Genomic DNA, 23,251 nt, shown 5'->3' with positions numbered 1-23,251 from the left:
TCTTTTTCTCTGATAGTTAGGAATTAAAGGGCGGAGGTGGCGAATAGGCAAAGAGGTGGCGAAAGAGGATGCTGATACGAGGATTGGCCGACCTATTTTCGTATTGTACCGCAGTGCGCAGCCAATCCTTCGAGGCTGCGATAAGTAAGCCTCCGCGATTGGCCAAGAGAGACAGAGAAAGAGAGAAAGAGACAGAGAGAGAGTTCTTGAAGCGCTCCTTGCGGAATTCTTATCGGCACAAGTGGCACAATTAGAAAGAGAGATGCGTCGTCCTCGTTCCGCGAAAGAAAGTCATTCGCGGGAAATGTCGATAAGGGCGGCATTCATCCCTTTCGTGGATTCGTTTCGTAGGCGAGAGGGGTGAGGGAGGGAGCGGAGATGAATAAAGAATCGGAACGAAGGAGCAGAAGGGTCGAAAATAATTTTCTCTTTCGGCCGCTTAGGCAGAGAGGCGCGACGGAAAACGAAACGGGAATGCAATTGGTTGGAATCGCGGTTACACGCGGCACGGAAACGGGGCGAATTATTTTCGAGCACGAGAAGCACCCGCGAACTAAATTCGCGATTCGGGGCACAGCGGTTCTGGCCACGTTTGCCTTTAAACGTACCCTTTTGTATAGGCTGCTTTTAAAATATCGACGCGTGCGCTAAAACCGGTGGTCGGGAAGCGCGCGTGTTCCATTTGCTCCGTCTTGACACGTCGCATTTCCGTGCATTCGCGTGTGTACTTTGCAACGTGCACGTGTGTGGCGGAGTGTACACACACGCGCACATTTAGGCTCACGGAATTACGAGGCAGAAAGAGATAGAGTAGGTTGTATTGATCTCGAGGATTCAACAAACAGCACCTAGTGCCTCCCGCTCTCCTTCCTTTCCGACTTCACCTTACCACCCCGCGCTTCTCTCCCTCTTTTGTTCATTCTCTCCGCATATTCGACTCGCCTCGTGGATAGAGTTTGACGAGGGCGAGCAACCCTCTCCGATAGTTCTGTGCCATCTTATCGTCGGATATGGGTTGCCACCGTCTCTCTTCGGTCGCTTTATGCGTCGCATAACCCATTGTCGATATTCCTCCGCTTCTTTGCTCGCGAATAATTGAACGATCGAAGAAATCGTTGTTGCGGAGAATCGCTCGAAATTGTACGTTTCGGACGAACGTGAAAGAAAAAGTTGTCGTTCGGATAACCTATCGATCCCTGGTTAGCGATCTACGGTTTGCGTATTTCTGTATTTACGAATCAAAATTTTATCGTTCGAAGAAGATTACAAACATTCGGTCCACAGACCATTTTCTATCCTTGGAAATCGAAAGTTTACAGTAACGATTCGTAAGATGAACTTCGGGGTTGGTCGTTTTTCGTAGGATATTTATACATAGCGATATCGTTGAGCTCGGAGTCTCCCAGTTGGGAGGGATAGAAACGTTCTACTTACGAATCACATCTGAGAATTTTACCAATTTTTAGCCTCAACTATTCGCAGCTACGATGAGCTTTCCAGATTTATTTATTCGCGGTGGATGGAAAAGTTCCGATTAAAAGCCTCGTTTGGAAGTTTCTTACGTACGTTCAATCCGATCCATAGATCCAATTATCCGCCGTTAACGGGGTGAGTGTCTGTCTCGCATCATCGGGTCCCTGTTCCTCGAGGGTGAACGGAAGAAAGTTGTACGAGACACGCGATACACCCGCGCCTCTATGGGCATCGATCACGCGATGTGCTTGCTCACGATCGGCCTATCACCCTCATTGCGAACCCCTGGCAAAACAAACCCTGCGCCGGCTTATCCAATTCCACGGTATTTCCACGAATCTCTTCCATCTCCTGTCTTCCGTGCTACCCAACCCTGACGTTCGTAGTTCCCGACGTAATGGAGGCGGAGGTTCGCATTTGTTCCCGGCACCCTCTCGTTCTAACCCTTCCCCGTTTCCCGCGCCCATCGTTTTTGCTCGACCGTTCCTTCTGCTTTCTTCGTTTTTACCTTCGCCCTGCAATCCCTGCCATTCAACCGCTCGGTTCGGCCCGCCATGTTCTCCTTATTTGGCGTGAAACTACGTCGCCTCTGAAAGCTAGATGCCCGCCACTAAAAGCATTCGAGAGAACCACCTCGAGTTTCCGTGCGAAAACCAAGAAACTGTTTCCGTTCTTTCGAGGGGGGAGGAGGGGCACAACCTGCCGCGTGAAATACTGGATTTGAATAATAGTTCTTTCATACTTTGACTTATCGTGTCACTTACGATCCAGGGTGTCGCGGCGCAGCATTTTCTAAACAATTGCACGCTGCGAATTTTTGTTAATCTGTAATTTCGTCGTTACGTTCTTTGCTTCGAGGAAACGTAATAAGAAGAAATTGAAAGGACATCCCTGAGTGAAAATGAAATATTTAATTGTCGCTACAATGTGTGGAGTTGTTTGAAAAATGCTGTGTTGTGCTGTGTCGTCTACGCCCAATGTGCGTATAGTTGTTTATGAATTTTATAGTGTTTTTCGAAACGAACTGGATGTTTTAGAATGCAAGGGGGAAAAGGATTTTTTCATACAGAAAAACTTAGATAATTGAAATCTATTTCTATTAATAGACTAATAGAAACGACTATGAAAGTATATTTCTCTGCATCATTTTGATTTTATGCAAAGTAAACTGAATTGCTGACTGATATTGACCCGCGATATCGATTAATGCTGCGATCATTGGGCAATTTAAATATAATATATTTATTTGCAGTTGTAGTGGTTGTTTCAATGTCACAATATTTAAATCAACTTAAAAACCAAAAGTACATGTATATATTTTCTATTATCTTCAAGAGGTTATATAGTATTTATCTCATTTAATAAATGCTGCCTCCATTTTTATATTTCAGTTGAAGAAATCTACAGAAATATGTTACTTTCTGTTTTGTATCGCGTTATTTGTGAGTATTTGCCAACATTAAACTTAATTTGTTTTGTTCGATAAGTTAAATATTCGTTCCATAAAAATTAACGTCATTTTAAATGAATTAAAATAGAAGTAAAATCAATTTTGTGTTTATAGATTTCAAATGCAAAATTTTGTTTACGTTGCATATCTATAATTTATACGATAGAAATTATATCCCCCAAAACGTATTTTGACAATAATATAATGACAAACGAATATAAACTGTTTAAAAGGAAAAAGTTTATATATTATTGAGTAATCAGAAGGGTGAATTAAATATTACAAACGTTAGAGTGTATATGTGATACACTACCATTATTACAAGTACAGTATTATTAATATATTAAATTATTAGATCATTAGTGCTCCGAATAAATAATTAAGCAGTTAAGCGGGTCACAATGCCTGTCACAATGCTTTGAACGAATACGACGCGATCGACCAGCAAAAATAGATATTAGAGGTATGCAAGGGTTTCCATCGATTGAATATAGGTAATTCTCCATGTTGATTTCTGTACAGTCCTAGTTAAATTCTTGAAGTTTAGCTGTTGAAGTGGAAAACACTCTATTTGGCGAGACATCCATATTACGAGTTGTTAAATTCAGACTAAAATGTCACAGCAGCTGTATATGGACAACAACTTCAAAAATTAAGTGAAACATTGATGAAGAAATTCTAAAAAATGTTGTGTAATTTCCATTTGCTCAAAAACTAAGGATTTCTTTCCATCGCAGTATTCATCTTTTATCACAATCGTGAGGATGAACGAGAGATCTCTCAAAACATTGGAAACATTTGCATGCACCTAATAAATAATAAATTAATTGTTATAACAGTACAAATTTTTGTTATTCTTTTAGAAATATTTATTATGTTATGCCAATGTTTGGACTATACGCTTAGCGAATTATAGTTTCGTTTCCAATAATGGTGCAAAATCAATACACTTACAAGATATCAGTTTTGAAACAACAGATCTTCAATATATATATTCTCAATTTAACAAGACTGCTATCGTTTCGTCGGTAAAAGAAAATATTCAACGCAAGAGTTATTTTTCACATTGCCTTTCCGCGAAAAGAACGTCCCACGAAGCGGCCGAAATTGGATCCTGTGGATGTGTAGGATCGCCGGAACCGGGCGTGCCTCAGATTTTAGACAGGCTGGCCGTTTTAGAGAGGAAGTCTTGAAAGTTTTCGAGAACTTCTAGCCCCGTGGGCTGTCGTGTATTTTTCGTCGAGGTTCCGGATGTCGACGAAATTGCAGCGTTTCCGGGCCGATGGCCCGTGGCGAGGCGGGGTTCCTCTCGTCTACGAAACACTGCACGTGGATGGAAACGAAGTTTCCAGTCGAAACTCCCGCGAACGATGAGGGTCCTCGGAAAAGTTTCTTCTTCCACGCGGAGCGGGGTCTAATTTTCCGACGAATAAATTTCACGTACGTTCTTGAAATTAAGGGACTTTTAATTCTCCGTTGCTCGTTTCGTCGAATTTCCAAGTACCGATCGTCTCTCGATTCGGTTCGTTCTGCGGATTAGAGTCATCCGTCACCCGGATTCGATCCCGATAACTTTGTCGTTTCGACCCCCCCGACCAGATGCTTATCGTCCTGACGAGTTTTCCCCGACGAGAGCGTCTTCTTTCACCGTACATGTCCGGCGTTCCTTCGTGTACGCAATATCCTCGGTGGCCGTGTAGGGTGGAACTCTGAGTGGACGGGGCTGAAAGTATTTCGGGAGCAGGACACGGACGATTGCGTGAGCGTCGTTCGCCGAGGAGAAGGTGATCTTTCGAGCTTATCCACGGAATACGTGTCACGTAGTCCCGGGGAAACTTACGGGAAATAACTTTTTTTGTTCGTGGAATTGCTATCGAGCACACCTCTTTCGTCTTGTTTCTACCTTCCGCGCGAAACGTGCATAGTATGATGGGAAAAGATGCCCTCCCGAATCCGCCATTGTAATATTTTCCGTTGGAGGACGTTTTTCGATTCACGGGGCGTGAAAGAAAATGTGTGCCACGGAAAAACGCGATTACATTTTTCAGCAGAGTTTAAGTCTTTGATAACCATAATGGAAAATATGATATTTTCGTAAAGCAACTTTGTGGGGATATGTTGCTGTTCGTGTTTATCGCTTTGCTCGTATTGGACAATATTAGAAGAGATTGTACAGAAATAGTATAATTTTCGTGGTTTCTTGTTTTGAATGACATTATTTTTCAGTATAAAATGTAGTAATTGTATCTTTATTAGTAGTGCGAACGTGTTGCAAGCACTTAGAGTTTGGCCAGAGGCTGTCCTTAAATAATTTGTCATATTCAATCAGTAAGAAGTCCCACGAATCAAAATGTATAAGAATAACTTAATTATCCAATAATTTAATTAAACGCACGAAAATGATTTTTCATATATTCTGGACACAGAAATTCTCTCTCGTTTTAGGGGATAATTTTCAAAATATTTGAAAACAATTGCCCTTTTACATAATGTGGCCAACTTGGAACCTAATAAAAGCAATTTATGTAAAGTTCATCGAGGAAATAATACGGGAATTATATTTGACATTTCCTCATTGAAATATTTGACGACTGTACAAATTTACCTGTTCGTTATTTAGGTTGAGTATTAATTATTTTATGCGTGGATAAATGAAACATATATATTGGAGAATTAAAAAGGGGTAACGGGGGCGAAATAAAGTAAAAATATCCAAGAGGAATGGTATCAAAAAAATAATTAAAAATGTCGAAATCTGATATAATTTTGGTCAATAAATTTATCGAAGCCATAGATGCGACTTGATGGTTAAATTTGCATTACTAAAGTAGAGTACAAACCAAAATGAAATCTGCTTCATTAGACCTTTAAATCCTCAATCTTTCGTTGCATTCTAAATCCTAATCGTATGAAATTAAACCAGAAAAATAGTATTGAACCGTAATAGTATTTATTTTTGTCGATGTTTACGTTTATGGTGTGTTCTACCACAAAATTTAAGACATGATCAACGCTTTTAATTCTAATAAAACCGAGTCCTGGGTTCGGTTTGTTTTCGAGATACGTTTGAGGGATTGAAAATTGTAAATGAATTGGGCGACCAAGCGTGAAAGTATGGTCGACCGTTCCCTAAAAATGGAATACGTCTTGGAAAGTCGACAGAAGGCGAAGCAGAGACAAAGAAGTAGGAAGAGCAGGAAATGAGATGGAACGTAGGATATTGTGGCCCAGTTTGACGGCGACGATCAGATATATCGGTGGTTTTAGGGTTGGTCGAGAAAAATGGCTGTTTATAGAACATGAGGAAGATTCGGTGGAAGAATAAAAATGGGATTTTGCACGATAAGGGGATGAACGCGCAATGTCGAGTTCAAATGTTGGACCGTCAGGTTTTTTTTTGCTTTCGCTATTCTATCTCACGCGGTCCACCTTATCCTGATTCCGGTGTCCTCTTTGTTTCTTGCCTCCTTAATGTTCTGGAATCCCCCTTTTTCCTCGCTGTTACCCTCGCTGGAACCCACGTGTTGGTTTTCTGCGCGAGGGATGGAGAAGGTCGGTTGACTGGAAGGTCGGTCCCATCGTATATTGCGTCGCCCGAACAAATGACAATTGCAATTCCCTTTTGGAATCCGTCGCATTAGTCTCCCGGTTGGACGTTAAATTGTTAGACTGATGGCTCAGGACTGCCTATTTTCATCTCGAATACGTTAACTCGACAAGACAACTATGTATGGCAGACGATTTCACGCGAAAAAGTAATTGGAAAACACGCGCGTCCGCATCGCGTTCATTTCAAACGTGATTCGTTCAAAAACTTCGTAGACAAAATGTTTATTCTCTTTCTTTTTACGTAATTTTTCGCGAAAAATAGTCTACTTTCAGATGCGACGTATCGTACGGCGTGAAAAGATTAGAGCGTGCCAAGAACGTTCCGCATGCTATGAATAAATATCGACATAAGCGGTACTAAAAAAAGAAAGAAAACAGGAAAAATCGAAAAGTTACAAGCGTTCATAGTCTCATAGACGGGCTTTTACGAGCGATTCCTCGCGGACAACGCCAGAACGTGGCACGAAATTGCGAAAGTTGAACGCGCCATCAAGAAAAATGACTAATCGAGTCACGTAGTACGAGAGTTAGTATTCCGTTGTTGTGCGTTCTATATATCTGTGTTCGTTTTATTTTCATATTATTGATTACTTTGGGTACGATGCGAACGATAGAGGACAGCAAGGGTGGATTCGAGAAGTTTTTAGAAACAAAAGATACATAAGGGGTAGTTCGGTCTAAAGAGTGCAAAATTAGGCTTCCTTTGAGTGTTAATTTTAAAAATAAAGCTGAACCTAGGGATTTTTAATTTTTTACAAATGTTTTTATATGATTGCCGTCTATCCTAAGAAGAAAGTTTTATTTTTGACTAAAATTTAAAGTCATAACATAGCAAAATCTAAAGCACTGTAGGAAGTCTTGTTTTCAATTACTATCCAAAGTATGAATTGAAATTTGTTCTCTACTGCTACATACATTATTTACTCAAAATATTCTTTCGAATGATAATTTTTATTTTTAGCAAATTTTATCCCGTACATTTCAGTCAATCTGACACATGCGCGTATTCGCACACGTATTGAAAATCCTCGTACAATGTTTTATGCTTATCCACGTTATGATCACACAACGTATAATGTAATATTTTGCAGTTTAATGAGGAAACATTTCCGACAAGAAACCATACACGAGTTGAAACGTAAAAAGCTAATTAGTTATTTCCTTTGCATCTGCTGTGCCATTGTTAGTCCTGTCGCTTCATCAAGCCTGCAGATGGTTAATATCTACGATTTATAAACCTACTTTACACGATGCTCTGCAAAAACATTATTATCGAAATTGTGATTGCGTAGTGCTCGTAAAATATTGTAGTCTTTTCCTTATTAATTTTTGCTTCTTTTTTCTTAATAACAAAAAAACCACGTTCGACTAAACATCGATGAAATAAACATTGATGAAAAATTAAAATCTCCTTACAGTTGGCAGGCTAAGCAAGCAGTGTTTCGATGAAAAACAAACGATAAAATTAACATGCATTTCGTTTCCCTTTGTAGTCGATGCTTTTGAACGAGAAAATGTGGACTTATATTAAAATTGATCGAGGGCAAAATTCTCGTAACGTTTACTATAGAAATTTCGTAGGATTTGAGGATGATGGTTTCTTTTTAGGAACATCTAATAAAATTAAGCAAATTTTATTTTCGAATAATAAATAGAAACTGTTGATTCACTCGTAAACTAGTTATTACCTGCGACTTACCCCGGATACTGATTTAAAAAATAAATACAACTTATAATCGAATCTACGAATGAAATGCAAATGGAAGCTAGTTCACGAACGAATCTAAAATTTGTATAATTCGTAAATAAAATTTCTACAACCTATTGTGCACGGCGTGGAACATTCAGAAATTGACTGGCCTGACGGGATTCACAAATTTGCCGTTGTAATCGACTCGTTAGAGGAATCGAATCCACCGTGCGGCGCCAGCCTTAATTAAATTACTTTTCAATTAAAGAACAACCGTTTTTCATCCTCCCCTCCGTTCGCAGCAACGTTCTCGATCGTCTCTGAAATTCCTGTGTTTCACGGGACGACGTGCAGGCATCACGAATGCTCGTTTCGCCCTGGAGCTTATCGATTGTTCCACGTCGAACGTAGGGAACGATAGAACGAGATTGGGTTTCACGGTTGCACTAGCGACGGATCGAGGGGGTGGCGGTGGTGCAGCACACTTTACCAGGAAGATTGATTAAGCTGCCGCAGCCACCGCCGCCCACGCGAGGTATATTAAAGACGTGACCCGACATAAAGGATCTCTCCCCGTCTTCGAGTTCCATCCGTCTCTTTCTCTCGCGCCATCCTCCCTATCTGCTCTGACCACATTGATTTTCCGCGGTGCTGCAGCCACCCCCTGGCCCCGTCGCCGTCAGTTTCTTCCTTCTTGCCGGTAATTTTCTCTCCGCAAACTCCTCCTCCTCTTCCTCCTCCGTCTCCGTCTCCGTCTCCGTCTCCGGAGTACAAACAAGTACGGAGGAAACGTTCGCGTTTTCTTCGTTCGTTGTTATCGTCCCGTGGCTCCGTGGTTCGCGGTCTACGCGGACTCGTTGTTTACTCGGCCGTAAGCTCGGGGGTGCCACTCCACGAGGAGGAGAACAGCGACGAGTTAACCTGGCCCGCGAGAAAGCTTTGCAAGTTTGATTGAATTCCGACGAGTGGACGGTATCAGGAAATGGACAAGTTGCTTTCGAGGTCTCTCGTCTCTTCTCCGTTTCATTCTTTCTGTCTCTTCTTTTTTTTATTTTTTTACTTTTTTTTTTTTAATCCTATCCCCCTGTTACAACGTCTGCTAGGAAAGCTTTTAGCCTTTCTATCCCTGGAGCACTCGAGTTTTGGTACCCGACGGGTTATTTTTGGTTCTCACGTCCGGCCGGAGGGATTAGAGGGAACGCGAGGGATTACAGAGTTTCGTTATTGCCGCGTTAAATGTCCGGTTCCCGTTGTAGTTTCTCAATTGAACGCGACCGACGGTCCTAGGAGCTTTTATTAAAACCTAGCGCGCCGGCAGTTTTCAAGCCCACGAATTTGAAATTAAAATAGAGTTTGAAATTAAAACGGCGACGCAGACAGGAACGAAAGAGGGCTGGAGGGGAATAGATATTTTATTCCGACGGAATATTTATTTCCAGACGCTCCTTTGTCCCTGACATTCTATTTTTCTCGTGACGTCTTGTCGACGGGGTTCCCCGTTCCCGGGCGTAGATTGCATTTTTCATGAAGATCCCGTTAAGCGTTTTGTCACGAAATTTTCGACGCAGCTCGGATCCCCGAGGTAACCAAGGAACTTTTGCTCTCTGCAACAACAGCTTCTCATCAATTTTACGGAAAGTGACCCGTCCGTTTTCCCTTCTTCGACCGCGTTACTACCTAACGCCAGTCTTTTGTCCATCCGAAATACCCGTTTTCCTTGGAATTCCCTCGGGTGGAGAGCTTTTCATACGAACCGGTCGCTGGCCAACGATTCACAGATTCTTTTTTAAAGAAATTCGCACGAGATCACGGTGATATTTTCTGCAGTTTGCCCATTGTCTCGCGCCGAGATTCATTTTACGAACGATCTCACCCTCTGGTCGATCATTTTTGTAAAGAAGAACAACAGGCGTCCACCCACTCTCGACGACGAACCACCCAACGCGCTGAATTATCTCTTATATCGATGTTTTTCTTTCTTTGATGTTTGACGTTTACTCGTTCTATCGATTTCGTTGCGCCCTTCCCCCCGGCTTTCACTTCCTGCATTTTGTGGCGCTCGGCTGTTGTGTGACTTTATGGATCAATTGTCCGCCGTACCGCTTTCTTCATCGTTTCCTCTGTTTTGCATATTTTTTGCTGACACGGCTTTCCGGAACTATGCAGAGAAAAACGTACGAAGAAAAAGCAATACGATATTCATAAATATTCATATCTCCGCTACTATTTTGAATTTCGCGACGAGTCTCGGTGGAAAATACTCTTGGAAACTTTATTTTCTTTTAATCAATTAACGGTGCACGTATAGTATACGCGAGAGAAAATTCCTACAAAAATATAAAGATGGATTCGATTAATAATCTTATATCGCTGTAAATTTTTCAAACGACGCTGCAATATTTTCATAATAATGTTTTTAAGACTTGAAAGATTAAGGTGCGAATAGAAATCGATGTTTCGATCCGAGGCTACTAGACTGCCTCGCTGTATCGAGGATGAAGTAACAGCCAAGAACGTGGAGAGCGCGTCGACGCAACAAATGTCCCCTAAAGGCACGAATAAAACCGAATTTCCGCGTAGTCGGCGAGCGATGCGCAAAAGCCACCGGACGTTTCACGGAACGCGTAAGAGGAACGAGTTGTGAGAAGGCGAGAGACGATTAGGTGGGCCAATAGAGGGAAAGGACGAAGCGAGAGACAGAAGAGAGCGAAAGAAGGGGTGAGAGAGGCCGCACTTCCCCCCCGAGGGTCCTGGGATCGATCCCTGTGCAATTTCCCGCACATGTCCGCATTGATCTGCCCTCACTTGCCCCCAGCACCCACCCTTGCCACACTCAACCACCGCCACCCCCGCTGACGCCGTCATCGACGCCGCCGCCGCCACACCACCGACCGCCCTTAGTTTCTTCGGGACTTCCTGCGATCGTCCGAACGGCCCAATCCGTTGTCCAAACTTCTTTCACCCCTCCAGTTTTTTCCCTAATGTGTCTTGGAAGGAAAGGACCCAATCTATACTCTTCCATAGAGTGATACAGATTCAGATACTCGAGAATTTTTTAAATATAATACCGATTTTTATTTACAACTGCAACATCGATTATATTACGTGCAAAAATTAAAAAGAAACAGATTACGTAATGATATTTGGATCAACTAAACATTCCCTATTTACGAGAGAAACTCTGTTTACCAACGAGTATGTTGGTGGTAACGAGTCTTCTTCTACATTTACCGCGAATTTATATTTATAAAATTACCGAGTTTCTACGCTTAATATATAACAGGGGCCCGTATTCTATCATCCTGCGAAAACGCTTTGACGCTAGGTTTATGGAAGCCGTAAATTTGTACAAATTTTTATCTTTTACATTCTAATAAAAAAAAGGATCGTATTTTAATGTAATCGTTAACGCGAAAGGTTTTCGACGACAATACGCGTCCATGAATCTATCGTTGAAATCGAAGGGGGGCTAATGTGGGGTGTGCTTGGCACATTAGGCGTCCGCGTCGCGACGCAACGCGCATGTATCGCGACGCGTGACACACGCCTCGCGGCGTACACGGTTCTTCAATTCGGGAAGAGAGAGTCTGGTCTGATAGTGATTGACGCAGGTTCCTCCGTGTCCGAGGGTTGTCACAGCCTGTCGGAGGGGTGTCTCTCCTCGCGGAGCTTTCGCATGTACCCGGCTTTGATACCGTAAATAACGTCGGTCTTTCGTAGGGTAATTCCGGGATGGGGACGCGGGGCGTTAATTAAAAAGGCAACGACAGACGGAGAAGGAAGCTCGCGCTCTCGAAATATCGAAATTACGTTCGCGCTCGTGGATCCGGTTGGCACAGGACGCGCCGACGAGCAGAGACGGGGCGATAGGACAAAAGTTATTTCGCCACCGTCGCGGCGGTGCTGCCTCCCACCATCTTCCCTCCAACCTTCTCTGCTGTTCCTCCTCTCGCCCCCTATGGTAGCGCGCGAGGTTCACGAGGAGCTCGTAAAAACTTGGCGAGGGGTCGACGCGACGCGGACGTGGATGTGCGCGAGGGCCACGAGTTCGTAGGCAACAACGTGGGCTACCTAAATTAAACTTTTCCCCCTTCCCGTTCGCCGACCCCCATACATCAAGCGGCCTGTCATAAGCCTAAGCCGTGCCAAGCGCGTTCGATGTAACCAATCGTTAAGGAAATCGGTACTCGGAAGCCCAGGTGCTCTCCTTCCGACAGCAACGCGCGTTGAAAAGTTCGGGGTATGCGATAGGTAAAGCGCGCTGCGTGTTATTGATCGTTGAAAAATTGTTCCGAGTTTCGATGAAATATGAACGCGGAAGATTACGGGCGAAAGAGACGAGAGTCGAATCGTTCGTGGTACGCTGTAACGGCGCGTAAAATGGCCATGGAGTGGATAGAGCTGTTAAACCGGAACCCGAGAGAACTCGTAATAGTTGGTTGCGCTTTGGGGTACTTTGAGCCTTACTGCGTTACACGCACTCAACTGGCCGTTTAAGGTCGCTTTCTCCGTTGGAAAACATTTCTCGTTTGCGCCATGGCAGTTTGCCTCTTTGTTCGAGGATCAGAGAGAACTTGCGACCTGGCCATTAACCCCTTGTGGCACAAGAATTTGAGTATGTTCGAGATTGTGGCGGGAGGACAAAAAACGAAATGAAAGGCTAGCAGATCCTGTCTTAGACACCGGAGCAGTTAATGGGTGGTTGAGGAGTGTATATATAGGAGTAGGGGGTCGATCGAGTATTTGTGAGAAAGGTGTTGAGCGTAGTCCTCTGGTGGCGAGTGCCGGAAGTGTCGCCACGAGATCTTTTGTGTACAAAGAGCGTGGCGGAAACAGTGGCTAGCGAGGATAACCACTGTGTAAATGTGGTACCGTTGCAAAGTGGTGAAGTAAGTGGTCACTGGAGCTTCCATAAGTATTTCCTAGGTAGTCAACCATGTACTAGCCACTGTGTTCTCAGTTTCATTCGATCTCTGCAAATGGTTAACACGTTTATTACCCTCATTCAGTTAGAAACTGTTTGTCACGGACTACGATTCGTAATGCAGTACTGCCTCGTCAAATTTCATATGGAGCACGCGGAAATGAGTTTTTAATTACACGACTACCGGCTACTCGGAACGACGGTGCTCGAACCAAAGAATCGTAACCAGTGGTAGACGCGACTCCGTTGTAAATATCCCTAACGTAGATTGACGCAAAACGCGAGACATTACCGACGACTTGAGAGACCTTCTCTGACTTATGTTTTGATATTGCTGTTGTATCATGGTTTTAACTACTGCAGATTTATTCTACTGTGAGGATACCACGGTACAAAAAATTATATTAACTTCAACGAAATCATGACTCCGTTTAAACTTATTAAATAGACATTTGAGAATGCTTTTAAGTAAATTTAGTCGTAACTGTTATGCTTTTCTCATAGTTAAAACGTGGTGGTTAGGTTACTGAACCATAATGCTGTAATTCATGTTATAATTTAAAGAAGAAAAATGTCAAGAATCGGTAAGGGAAGAGAACCGGTGATCAACGTGTTAATCATTAGCAGAACTATTTCTAAACGATTTGTTCTCCATGCAAAGGATGGAAAACGCATAGAATAGAAGTATGTAGCGGTGTGTGGGTAGTCAAACAGCATGGAGTAGCGACGTTTTCTCGTTGACCCTGAGCGACCATTTGATTCTGTCTCGACTGTTCAGAATTCAACCTCTGTTGACTCACGACGCTCAAATATGCCGATAACTTCGCGCCTCGCGATTCTTGTGACTTGGCTGCATTCCTTTGATACACGGTACGGTAGTTTTCAGACGGAACAGATGGAAAAATTTCAATAGACCGACTTTTGTGTCGCTTTTGTGATCCGTGGTGGCCATACCTGGCGTGATTAGATTCCCAGAGGGAACCGGGCCGACGCGATTGAAAGGGCCGTGACTTCGATCCGCGTCAGAAAGCTCGGCTCGTCGTGCAGGCGGTCGTATCTCATTTCGAATCGCTCGAGGAAATAGAAATTGCGGCTCCGTCGATATCCTCCTCCTCGTTTGTGAGATATTTCATTGCTTAAGAGGAGGCAGACGCCGAAGAACTTTCCCGGAAACCCGAACACATCGATCTTCGGCTTCCCTTCAGCCAATCAGCGTGCTGACTGCTTCTTGAGAAGCAGGTCCCTCGTTAATGCAACGCAATTCGTCGGAGCGGCGCCGCTAATGGACTGGTGCAATCATCCCGGCCTTCGCTACTGAATCTTCCTTCCTCGTCAACAACGGTTCCTTCCTTCCCTCCTGTCTCGTCTATGTTCGTTCCATTTTCTGCATTCATTTCATAACTCTGTCATTTCGTATTTCGTCCCCCTTATCTACGCGCCGTGCTCTTCGTATCGGTCACTCGTCGCGTTTCTCTCGCTTTTCCATTCGCCGAACTGTTGGGTACCCATCTTCCGGTTTTACAGTAGAACATCGTTGTTTGCGTTCTTATTCTCTGTTCTACTAGTTACTTTCGAGCTTCTCTTTTTTCGATGTCGTCGTCTCTCGTTATATTCGTTGCAAATATGCCCATTTCTATTAAAAGCGGCAAGGGCCTGAAACTTCCCTTGTAAGTGGGATAAAAGAGAGTGCGAGAGACCTAAAAATTTTAGAATTCTTCAAAATAGCAATTGCTATTCGAGTAAAGCCTTCAAAATTGCGCGAGGTGGAATGAACAAGTCCCAAAACTCCCATTGTAGTTTGAAGTATCAAAATCGGCTAACAATTAGTCTGTATTGATTTCAAAATTCGCAACATTCGAATCCCAGAAAATATTGTGCGCATCGAAACCTTAATTTATCGAGCGATATTTACAACATAACATTTTTTTACAATAGTACTAATGGTAATAATACAGGTTCTTTGGATGCAATAAAATCATCATTGTTGAATATGGATAGAGAAAATGCGTGACGATACACTGCATGAGTTATAGCTCAAAAGTTTGTTGCAACTTACTGTAAAAATAAAAGAAACGAAGACTGAAAATACAAACAAATGTAAGATATATTTTTGTAATCGGAATAGAAATAGTTTACCAAATGTATTTCATGTTTAAAAGCAATATTTTCTGGGAAACCCTAATGTAATAGGATCTTACTATTTAGGAACAAGGTTAAGATATCACTAACAAATAGGATAAACATCAGTGAAGGTAGATTTGAACCGTGTGGTATTTAAATTTTACGCGATAGATGGTCGTTGAATTTAATCCTGAAGTTCCGTTTATGCTATTATTTTTAAGTATTTGAATTCAAAGTTGTAAGAGATTTTGTATTCGAAGTACATTACATCGAGCCGTTTTTTAAAATTGTAAATTAATGGTTACTAATATTTGTTTGTTTATTTTGATGATTATTGACACCCTTAAATGTATCAAAGTATGTATCTACATGGGTGGTAGACATTTTGTTTAAATCTATGTTCACTAACATACTTGCTTCTTTCGATAAGTATCATACGTAATCAAAGTTTTTGACAATCAATATTAATACAAACACGCGAAGATAGATTGAAATTCGTTGAACCTAAAAGTGGTGCGATCGAATTAATAATCTCGTGTATTCATCCATGTTGCCATAAATTTCCATATTCGACCTGATAGTTTTAAAGGCTTCCTTAAAGTCAGTGAATCCTGTGTCTACCTGATTGTTGGCTTCTGACGCATTTACTGTGAAGCTACCGCATAAGCTCAGATTAGTGGGCCTACCTTGAACAAGCACCTATTGCAGGAAATAACCTTTCACAATTGCATTAAAAAATTCTTAGAGTACCTCGAATTGTTCGACAATCGTCCATAATCTTTTACGATAAAATAGCAAATTAACAATCTTAGCGTGCAATCGACAGTTAATTCGTACCATTGTCCCGCACCATTTTTTCCCACTGCTACGACGAGTAAAACACGCTCCTAAAGTTAGATGGTTCATTCTAGGAGCACCCTATATTTTATCGCCTCTTTTCGCGTCTATATCCTGTGCTGTACTCGTGATCCTTCCGCCACATGACCACCATTCCTCTTCCCGCTCTCTAGGATATTTTCTCTTCCGGTTGGACGTTTCCCCTCCACCTTGCACCCCTCCTCTCTCGACGTTCTATCATTCTCTTCCGACCGATCGGTTCGGAGGCTCGTTGTAATCAAGCTCGCACGTACACTTTCCAACCTCCGATCGATCGAACTCGCTGGTACAATTACTCACCCGACTGTCTTACGTGATTACATCCAACGGAGAAAAACTTGCTCTCGAAGTATTCGACTTCCGCGCGATCGACCGACAATTTTTCCTTCCTCCCCCAACCCCGTAACGAGACTTTCTTTTCAACGGATAAAAGACGAGCGATTTACGGTTAACGACAAAATTTGATTCGATCCGAGCCTTGGACGGTTCGTCTGATAAATAACTGGATTGGTGCTATAAAAAAATGAAACAATTACCGTATTAGATATAAATCTTTTGTACTAGGAGATTTGACATAAAGGGGACGATATGTTACTTTTTATTTCACTACAATTTCGACATCGTCTTGTCACGATGACGATAGATATTATCGTATCGCTCCCATCTCATCGACGTTTTCTTTTTCAGAAATAAAAAATAATCTCATCACCAATCCTGTGCCATTATTAGTTACGTCAATGTTCAAATACTCTTTGATGCGTTCATACCACTCGGATATTCTTGTACGATATACAGTCACTCTCCACTCGTATTCGTACACTGCAATGGCGATTCGCTATAAATGAAAAGAAACTTGTTCTTTTATGAATTTTTTATTTTTACCAAATGTTATTTCTTACGTAGTCGACAAGTTTTATTTTTAATTAATTCAAACGCAAACTTGTACCAATTTCAGAGACAAAAAATTCGTAAGAAACAAGTTTTTTTCATTTATAGTTTATCACCATTGCAGTGTACGAACACGAGTGGGAGTAAAACTTCCCTCAACGTTCAAAGTATGCAGAAGGACATTATTCCAAGATTAAAGCAACATATAATTCTTTGCTGTATCGTATACCAAAGTACTGTCACTGAAATATCGATAATTTTTGTTGAAATTTTAAGAGGCGATAGCTCGAACGCGCGACTATCGAAACAAAATAACGCTCGATAGATAACGTTTATATTGCGTGGGTAATAGAAATTCAGTTCAGTTGTTTATCAGATAGATTGCGTATAAAACGTTTTACCCTCCCCCTCGCTGGCTCTAGCAGGTGTTGCTTTATTGACCACCGACGGGTTTTACTTTCACAGCCGATAACGGGCGAAAAATTCGAACGGAAAGGATCGCGGCCTCCCAGTCGCGCGACCTTAATTCGCGCGGATTCCGGCGCTGCCGAGTCGATGCATAAATCATCGCTGAATACGGTCTGCCGTTCGCGTTCTATGTACCGGTTGTGTAATTCTAATAAATTGGTTGTTCGTCCGGCGCTGTAAATCAGACTGCGGTCTCACCACCCTGTCCCACGCTCCCCCGCCCCGCGCCCCCCTCTCATACGACGTCATTCTTAGTCGAACTATAAATTCACCGAACGACCGGGCAAAAATTAATCCTTGAACCGAGAGAGTCGCCTAAATTAAACGCGTTCTCACCCCCACCCCCCTCGAACGCGGTGGGTTGAGTTTGACCCCCACGATCATCCCCTGCTTCCTGAAATAAATTCCAACGACGACGACAAAATATCAGAGGGGGAGGCTGTCGTACGCGGAAGGACTATTTCGAAGGCGAACGACGATACCTGTCACCCCGTAACCTGCGCATCCTTGCTTCCCCTTTTACGTAATGAGACGCGCACGAAACTGGGAGAGGCTTTTTGCTTAGAGATTCGTAGGAAAGATAATCGTAACGAGGCGTAGAGGGTAGATCAATACCAGGGTTCTTACGTAGCACGCCTACTGTCTCTGTCCCTCCGTATCTCTTCGTCCTTTCTCCGAACTCCGCCCCTGTCTTCCGCCTTCGCTTTATCTCTTTCTTACATCGGGAACTCCCTTTCTCGTCTCGATCACTTTGTCTTTTTTTTTTTCCTTTTTTTCTCTCTCTATCTGTCTGCTGTCTATTCTCATTTTCTCGCTCTCACTCTCTGTCTCTCTCTTTCTCTCTCCGATCCACGGGGAGACTTTCGAAACGCACGAGGACGAAGGTGGCGACGATGCTCATCGGGAAGATCGTTTCCGTTTGTTGCTCGAATTCTGGCCGTCGCGTCCCGGAAGCTCGCGAAGACGATATCCGGTGACCGTATCGGTGACTGTAACGGGGTGGTCACGACGGAAAAAAAAAAAATGGGATTCACGGCTAATTTGTAAAGAACAACGACGAGGTTCGAGCTATATACGTACGAGGCTTTCGGACAGATCCTAGAATCTCGAGGAAAATGGAAAGACACACGCGGGTGCGTACTTAGGTAGCCACCACCGGCGCGATCGATGCGTTTCTCCACGAATCGAGCGTACGTTTTATACGAGAGCAACGCTGACGAGCACAACTACAACAACAACAACAACACACCAAACATCCTACAACCGGGCATGCCCTGAGAGTACGAGAGTAGCCTGCGCGAGTGTGTATTACGTTTGCACAGGTATGAACAACCCGCGTGCGTGTGTGTATGTATGCCTGTGTGTGTGTGTGTGTGTGTGTGTGTCCGTTTGCATAGGAACGATGGTATGTTTGCGTGTACGTATTTCTGTGTATATGCACGTGCACGCGCGTGTATATAGTGTGTACGAAGACGGCGAGAGAAAGATAGATCGTTCGGGTAAGATAGTGTGTGCTCGAGGGTGCGGAACGGATCGAAAGTGAGAGCGAAGAGACGAGAACTGGCGAGGGATGGAGAGTGTGCGAAAGAGAAAAAGAGCATGTATGTGACTGGCCACATGTTACGACGCGCGCGCGCGCGCTCGCGCACGTTGTGACTGTGGGAGTGTGGGTACACAACACGCGTTGACCCCCGTGTGTGTACGTGCGCGCGTGCGAGAGAAAGAAGGGCGCGCAAGAGACGATTGTGTGCGCGTGGGAAAGAAAGAGAAGAGCACGAATGGTGGTAGAGGCTGTGCGAGCTAGAAAAAGTACGAACGAGCAAGTAAGGTGGGATGTGTTGCGATGGGGGGAGTGGTTGGGTGGGGGAGAGAAAGGGAGAAAAGCGAGAGTAAGAGACGACAGAATCAACTGACGGGCACGTCCTGGTTGTAGGATCGGTGATGCCGAAGAGGGAGGAACCCGCGATGGCGGCGGTGGCCGCGGCCACCAACGAAACTACGCAAGCCGTGGAGAATTTCGCGAGACTCTACACGGCACTGCGCCACGACGATGCTAGACCTCTCTGTCGTTACTGCGGCAGAAGCTACTCGTCGCCGAGCAACCTTCGGCAACACGTGAAAAATGTCCACTCGAATTGGCCGCCGCCGGAGACGTGGCCGCAGTGCAACGTGTGCGGGAAGCGGTGCAAGACCAAGCATTACCTGATCAATCATCAGCTTCAGGCGCACGGGATACACCAACGGCCTAGCATGAACAATCCCAATCAGCAGCATCAGTCGCCCTCCTCGTCCTCCTCGTTGCCATGAGTACGGTCCTCCTCGTCTGTCGTCGCGTTGTCGCACGACGACACCCACGAAAAACGATTCGCGACGAGATGAAGTTGGGGGTCGTTGCTCGACGCTCGTCGATACAGCACGGTCCGCATAATTGTCCGATCGTCGCGCGATTCGGCGTTGAGCTGCTTTACAATTCTGACGGTTGGCCACCCCGTCGTATACGTGGCGGCGAAATAATTCATCGACATGTGTCTTTTTTTAAAATTGACCGATATTTTCGCGATGGTAATTCGGCCGCGAGAACAAGACGCGATATATCTGGATTGCGGCCTGATTTGTATATAACTATACATAAAGTCGATGAGGAAACGTTCGAGACAGTCCTGACGTGATCGTTAACGGAGTGTGGAGCGGCTGTATCTGCGAGATTCTTATTTTTTTGTAGACTCGAACACCGATGGCAGACGAGACCCGATAGATTGTCTCGAGAAATCGTCCGGCTGTATAGCGTACATTACATCCAGACGAGACGCGCCCTTAATGTTTCGCGATCACGATAACGGATAGTTATACGCACGGTATGGAGAGGCGGTCGTGAGACCCGTATCCACGTTCGAACGCATGGCACGAACCCTCTATCGAGACCAAACCCCCGATTGCTTACATTTGCAAATGGTAATTTTATGAAATGTGTAATAAGGAACGCTTACACACCTCCGCCACCTTCGAGCCAACAAGAGAGGTTTAGCCGTGTTTAGATCTCCTTCGACGGGGAGCGTGTTCAACCGCCGTCAGAGGCAAACGCTTTCATAATAATCTGGCACGTGAGATTCAGCCCCGGACACGTTCGAGTGCCTCGCTTCAGTATTCGATTTACGCGATGATTGCGCGGATTCCGTACGGTCCTGTCTGCCAATTGCGCGCGATATCGAGCAGAGAGAGCAATTAGCGATCCGCCAGATACCAGCAACCAGCAACCATTTGTGGGATGTAACTCCCACCCCTAGATACTCCGCATGAACCAGGGGAACTGGGGTATGGGGGGTATGGGGGGTATGGGGGGAAGGGGGGAGAGGGAGGGAGGCAGCTTTGGTAGTCTGTTTTTATTAGGGGGTTGGGGTTGGGTTTATGGTGTTGGTGGCTGGTGGTAACGTTGGTGTGGTGGTGGTTGCAGATCACGGGCTCGATGAGGCAGAGGGCGCGGCTTACCACCACCACCACAGCGATCACCAGCAACATGATCGGCATCGTCATCATCATCCACCATCCGTTCCTCCTCCTCACCATCACCATCGTCAGGCGCTACAGGAAGACGAGCAAGACCAGCCGGTTGCAACCGTTACCACACCGAGCACCACGACCACCAAGTATCAGCGTAGTCAACCGGACTTCGGACACCAAAAGATGATGCGCGATCATCATCAGCAGCACGGTTACAGATGTCCCCTTTGTTGTAGGACGTTGCAGGACATCAGCACTATGAGAGCTCACTTGGAGCATCATTATCCACGCGATTCGTCCACCTGTCCCGTTGCCTCTTGCGCGAAAACCTTTTGTCACCCTAACAGCGTGCGGAACCACATGCGGTTGAAGCATTCCGATCAGTGGGATCAGATCAAGATGCTCAGATGGACCTACGTCTGATAAAGAGGCAATGAGCGACGCTGGGAATCCTTCGCTGGGTGATTGCAGACCTTGCTGGAATACTTTTTCGTAGTAGTCTTTTGTAGCTGTTTGATTTGGTATTATCGATGCGTTGAACGGTCATTTTATTCTCTCGTCCCCTTCTTCCCCTACGCTCCTTCTCCCTTTTTCGTCGTTGTAACGATTGCACGCGACTCGATATCGTTTCTTGGATGGTGGAGGGTGCGTTTTTAACGGAAAGGTCTCGCGTGCCAGAGTCTATTAAACGTTTCTAAAGGTTAGACGCGAAATTACGAGGTAGTTAGGGAGTAAGTATATACACACAGAGGGTAAAGAACGACTTTCGAACGGATAACCCGCTTGAAAATTGTTCGTACGTGCTTTATTCTTGAAACGCCGCACAAGCATCCACCTCTCCTAAAACCTGTACCCCATTTGAGAAGCGCACACTTTGTAAATATTTGGAAGATTATATTAAAGAAAAAAAGAAGGAATATATTATATATATATATATATAAATATATATAAATTAATAGAGAGAGAGTATATATATGAAGAGTAAATCTATATATACAGATAGAGAAAGAGAAAGAGTTGATTTTGTATAAAATTGTACGAAACAGTATTTCCAAGTAGAGCCTGAGAGAACGGGAAACGTAGTCACAACCATAGGTAACGTGTAATAATAACGTCGACGTTGAACATAAGACTACGATGTTGATGACGATGATGACATAACGGTTAGGTTACGTATCTTACAAGAGAAAACAATGTTCCTCTAAGCTGAGTAAGCCAGCCTTACGTTAAAGAAGGTAGTTTTAAGATCGTAGAAGGGAGTCGAAAAATATTAAGTGCGAGCGGAACGCGTCGTCGGATTCGAGACAGATACGCGCGCGCGCGAGCGTGCGGGTTCAACAAAGTTCATCAAACGCAAAAGATTGTTCGTATCGGTATCGAGAATAACTTCGTAATGCTTCCGTAATTGTTATCCGAGGAAACGCGAGACGCAATATTAGGCATATATTTACACGAACACACACGCATACACACGCGTAGAGAAACATATAAACGGCAGATGTAATCGCGCGAATCGGACGTCGAAGGGGGGTCGATCAAACCACCGACGACAATCGACCCGACACAGCGCCTAGCCTTATTTTTCTACTATTTTGTGTTTCGTCAGTATTCCCTAGGTGAAGAATTCTCCGGGCAGGTTAAATTTTCGACACACGTGTACGATAGTTACTAGCGATACGCTACGAATAAATACGGGGAAAAAATATATATTCGCGTGCGCGAGTTGTTGGTCGCGCAAGCGGCTCGAAGATCTATCTCGATGTAACGATTACGACTATAATCATGATTTACGCGAAACGCGCGCACGCAAAAAGAAAAAAAAAAGAACAATACGGGAACGATCGTTTTCTACAATAGTTTCGATAAACCGTAGTTGCTCCGTTAAATCGCTTTCGCGACTGACATCTCGTGACACGAACAATGTATAGAGCATCATACGCACTATTTTAGCAGATACTAGCGTTACATAAGATTATACATACGACACACGAAATGAAGTATAATACTATTTAAGTAATGCTTTGTACAATAAAAGGTATTCAAAGAAGCTGACGTGGCTCATCAATCTTCGTTCCATGGATTCACCTCCACTTCTATTCTTTATTTTTTCAAACGCTTTCCACTCGACCGCGCGATCGATTACGGAACCAGTCGACGCGGTTCCCAGTACCGAGATTAAAACGCTGATCGATGAATTTTCTCTTTCGTTCACACCGTTGTCTTTACGTTTCTAACCCGGGACATTTTCTTTATC

General features: G+C 44.0%; 1 protein-coding gene across 8 annotated transcripts in view; it reads left to right on the top strand.

Moving 5' to 3' along the window:
• Positions 1 to 23,251, top strand: part of LOC143348175 (protein abrupt) — a 108,324-nt gene that overhangs the window by 67,290 nt on the left and 17,783 nt on the right. Inside the window, exons 8-9 of one of the 8 annotated variants that reach the window (XM_076778109.1) lie at positions 19,433 to 19,806; positions 20,951 to 21,078. The exons of 5 other annotated variants lie outside the window; for them this stretch is intronic. In XM_076778109.1, the coding sequence (XP_076634224.1) occupies positions 19,433 to 19,806 (374 nt within the window). In that variant the 3' untranslated portion in view covers positions 20,951 to 21,078. Of the gene's footprint in view, positions 1 to 16; positions 1,188 to 19,432; positions 19,807 to 20,950; positions 23,045 to 23,251 lie in introns of those variants that run through there. 2 more of the 8 variants (XM_076778107.1, XM_076778110.1) reach the window with 2 other exon arrangements.

Source organism: Colletes latitarsis, chromosome 11, assembly GCF_051014445.1.
Source record: "Colletes latitarsis isolate SP2378_abdomen chromosome 11, iyColLati1, whole genome shotgun sequence".
NCBI classification, from domain to species: Eukaryota; Metazoa; Arthropoda; class Insecta; order Hymenoptera; family Colletidae; genus Colletes; species Colletes latitarsis.
Note: the sequence above shows the minus strand (reverse complement) of the source record. Positions and strands in the feature narration are given on the sequence as shown.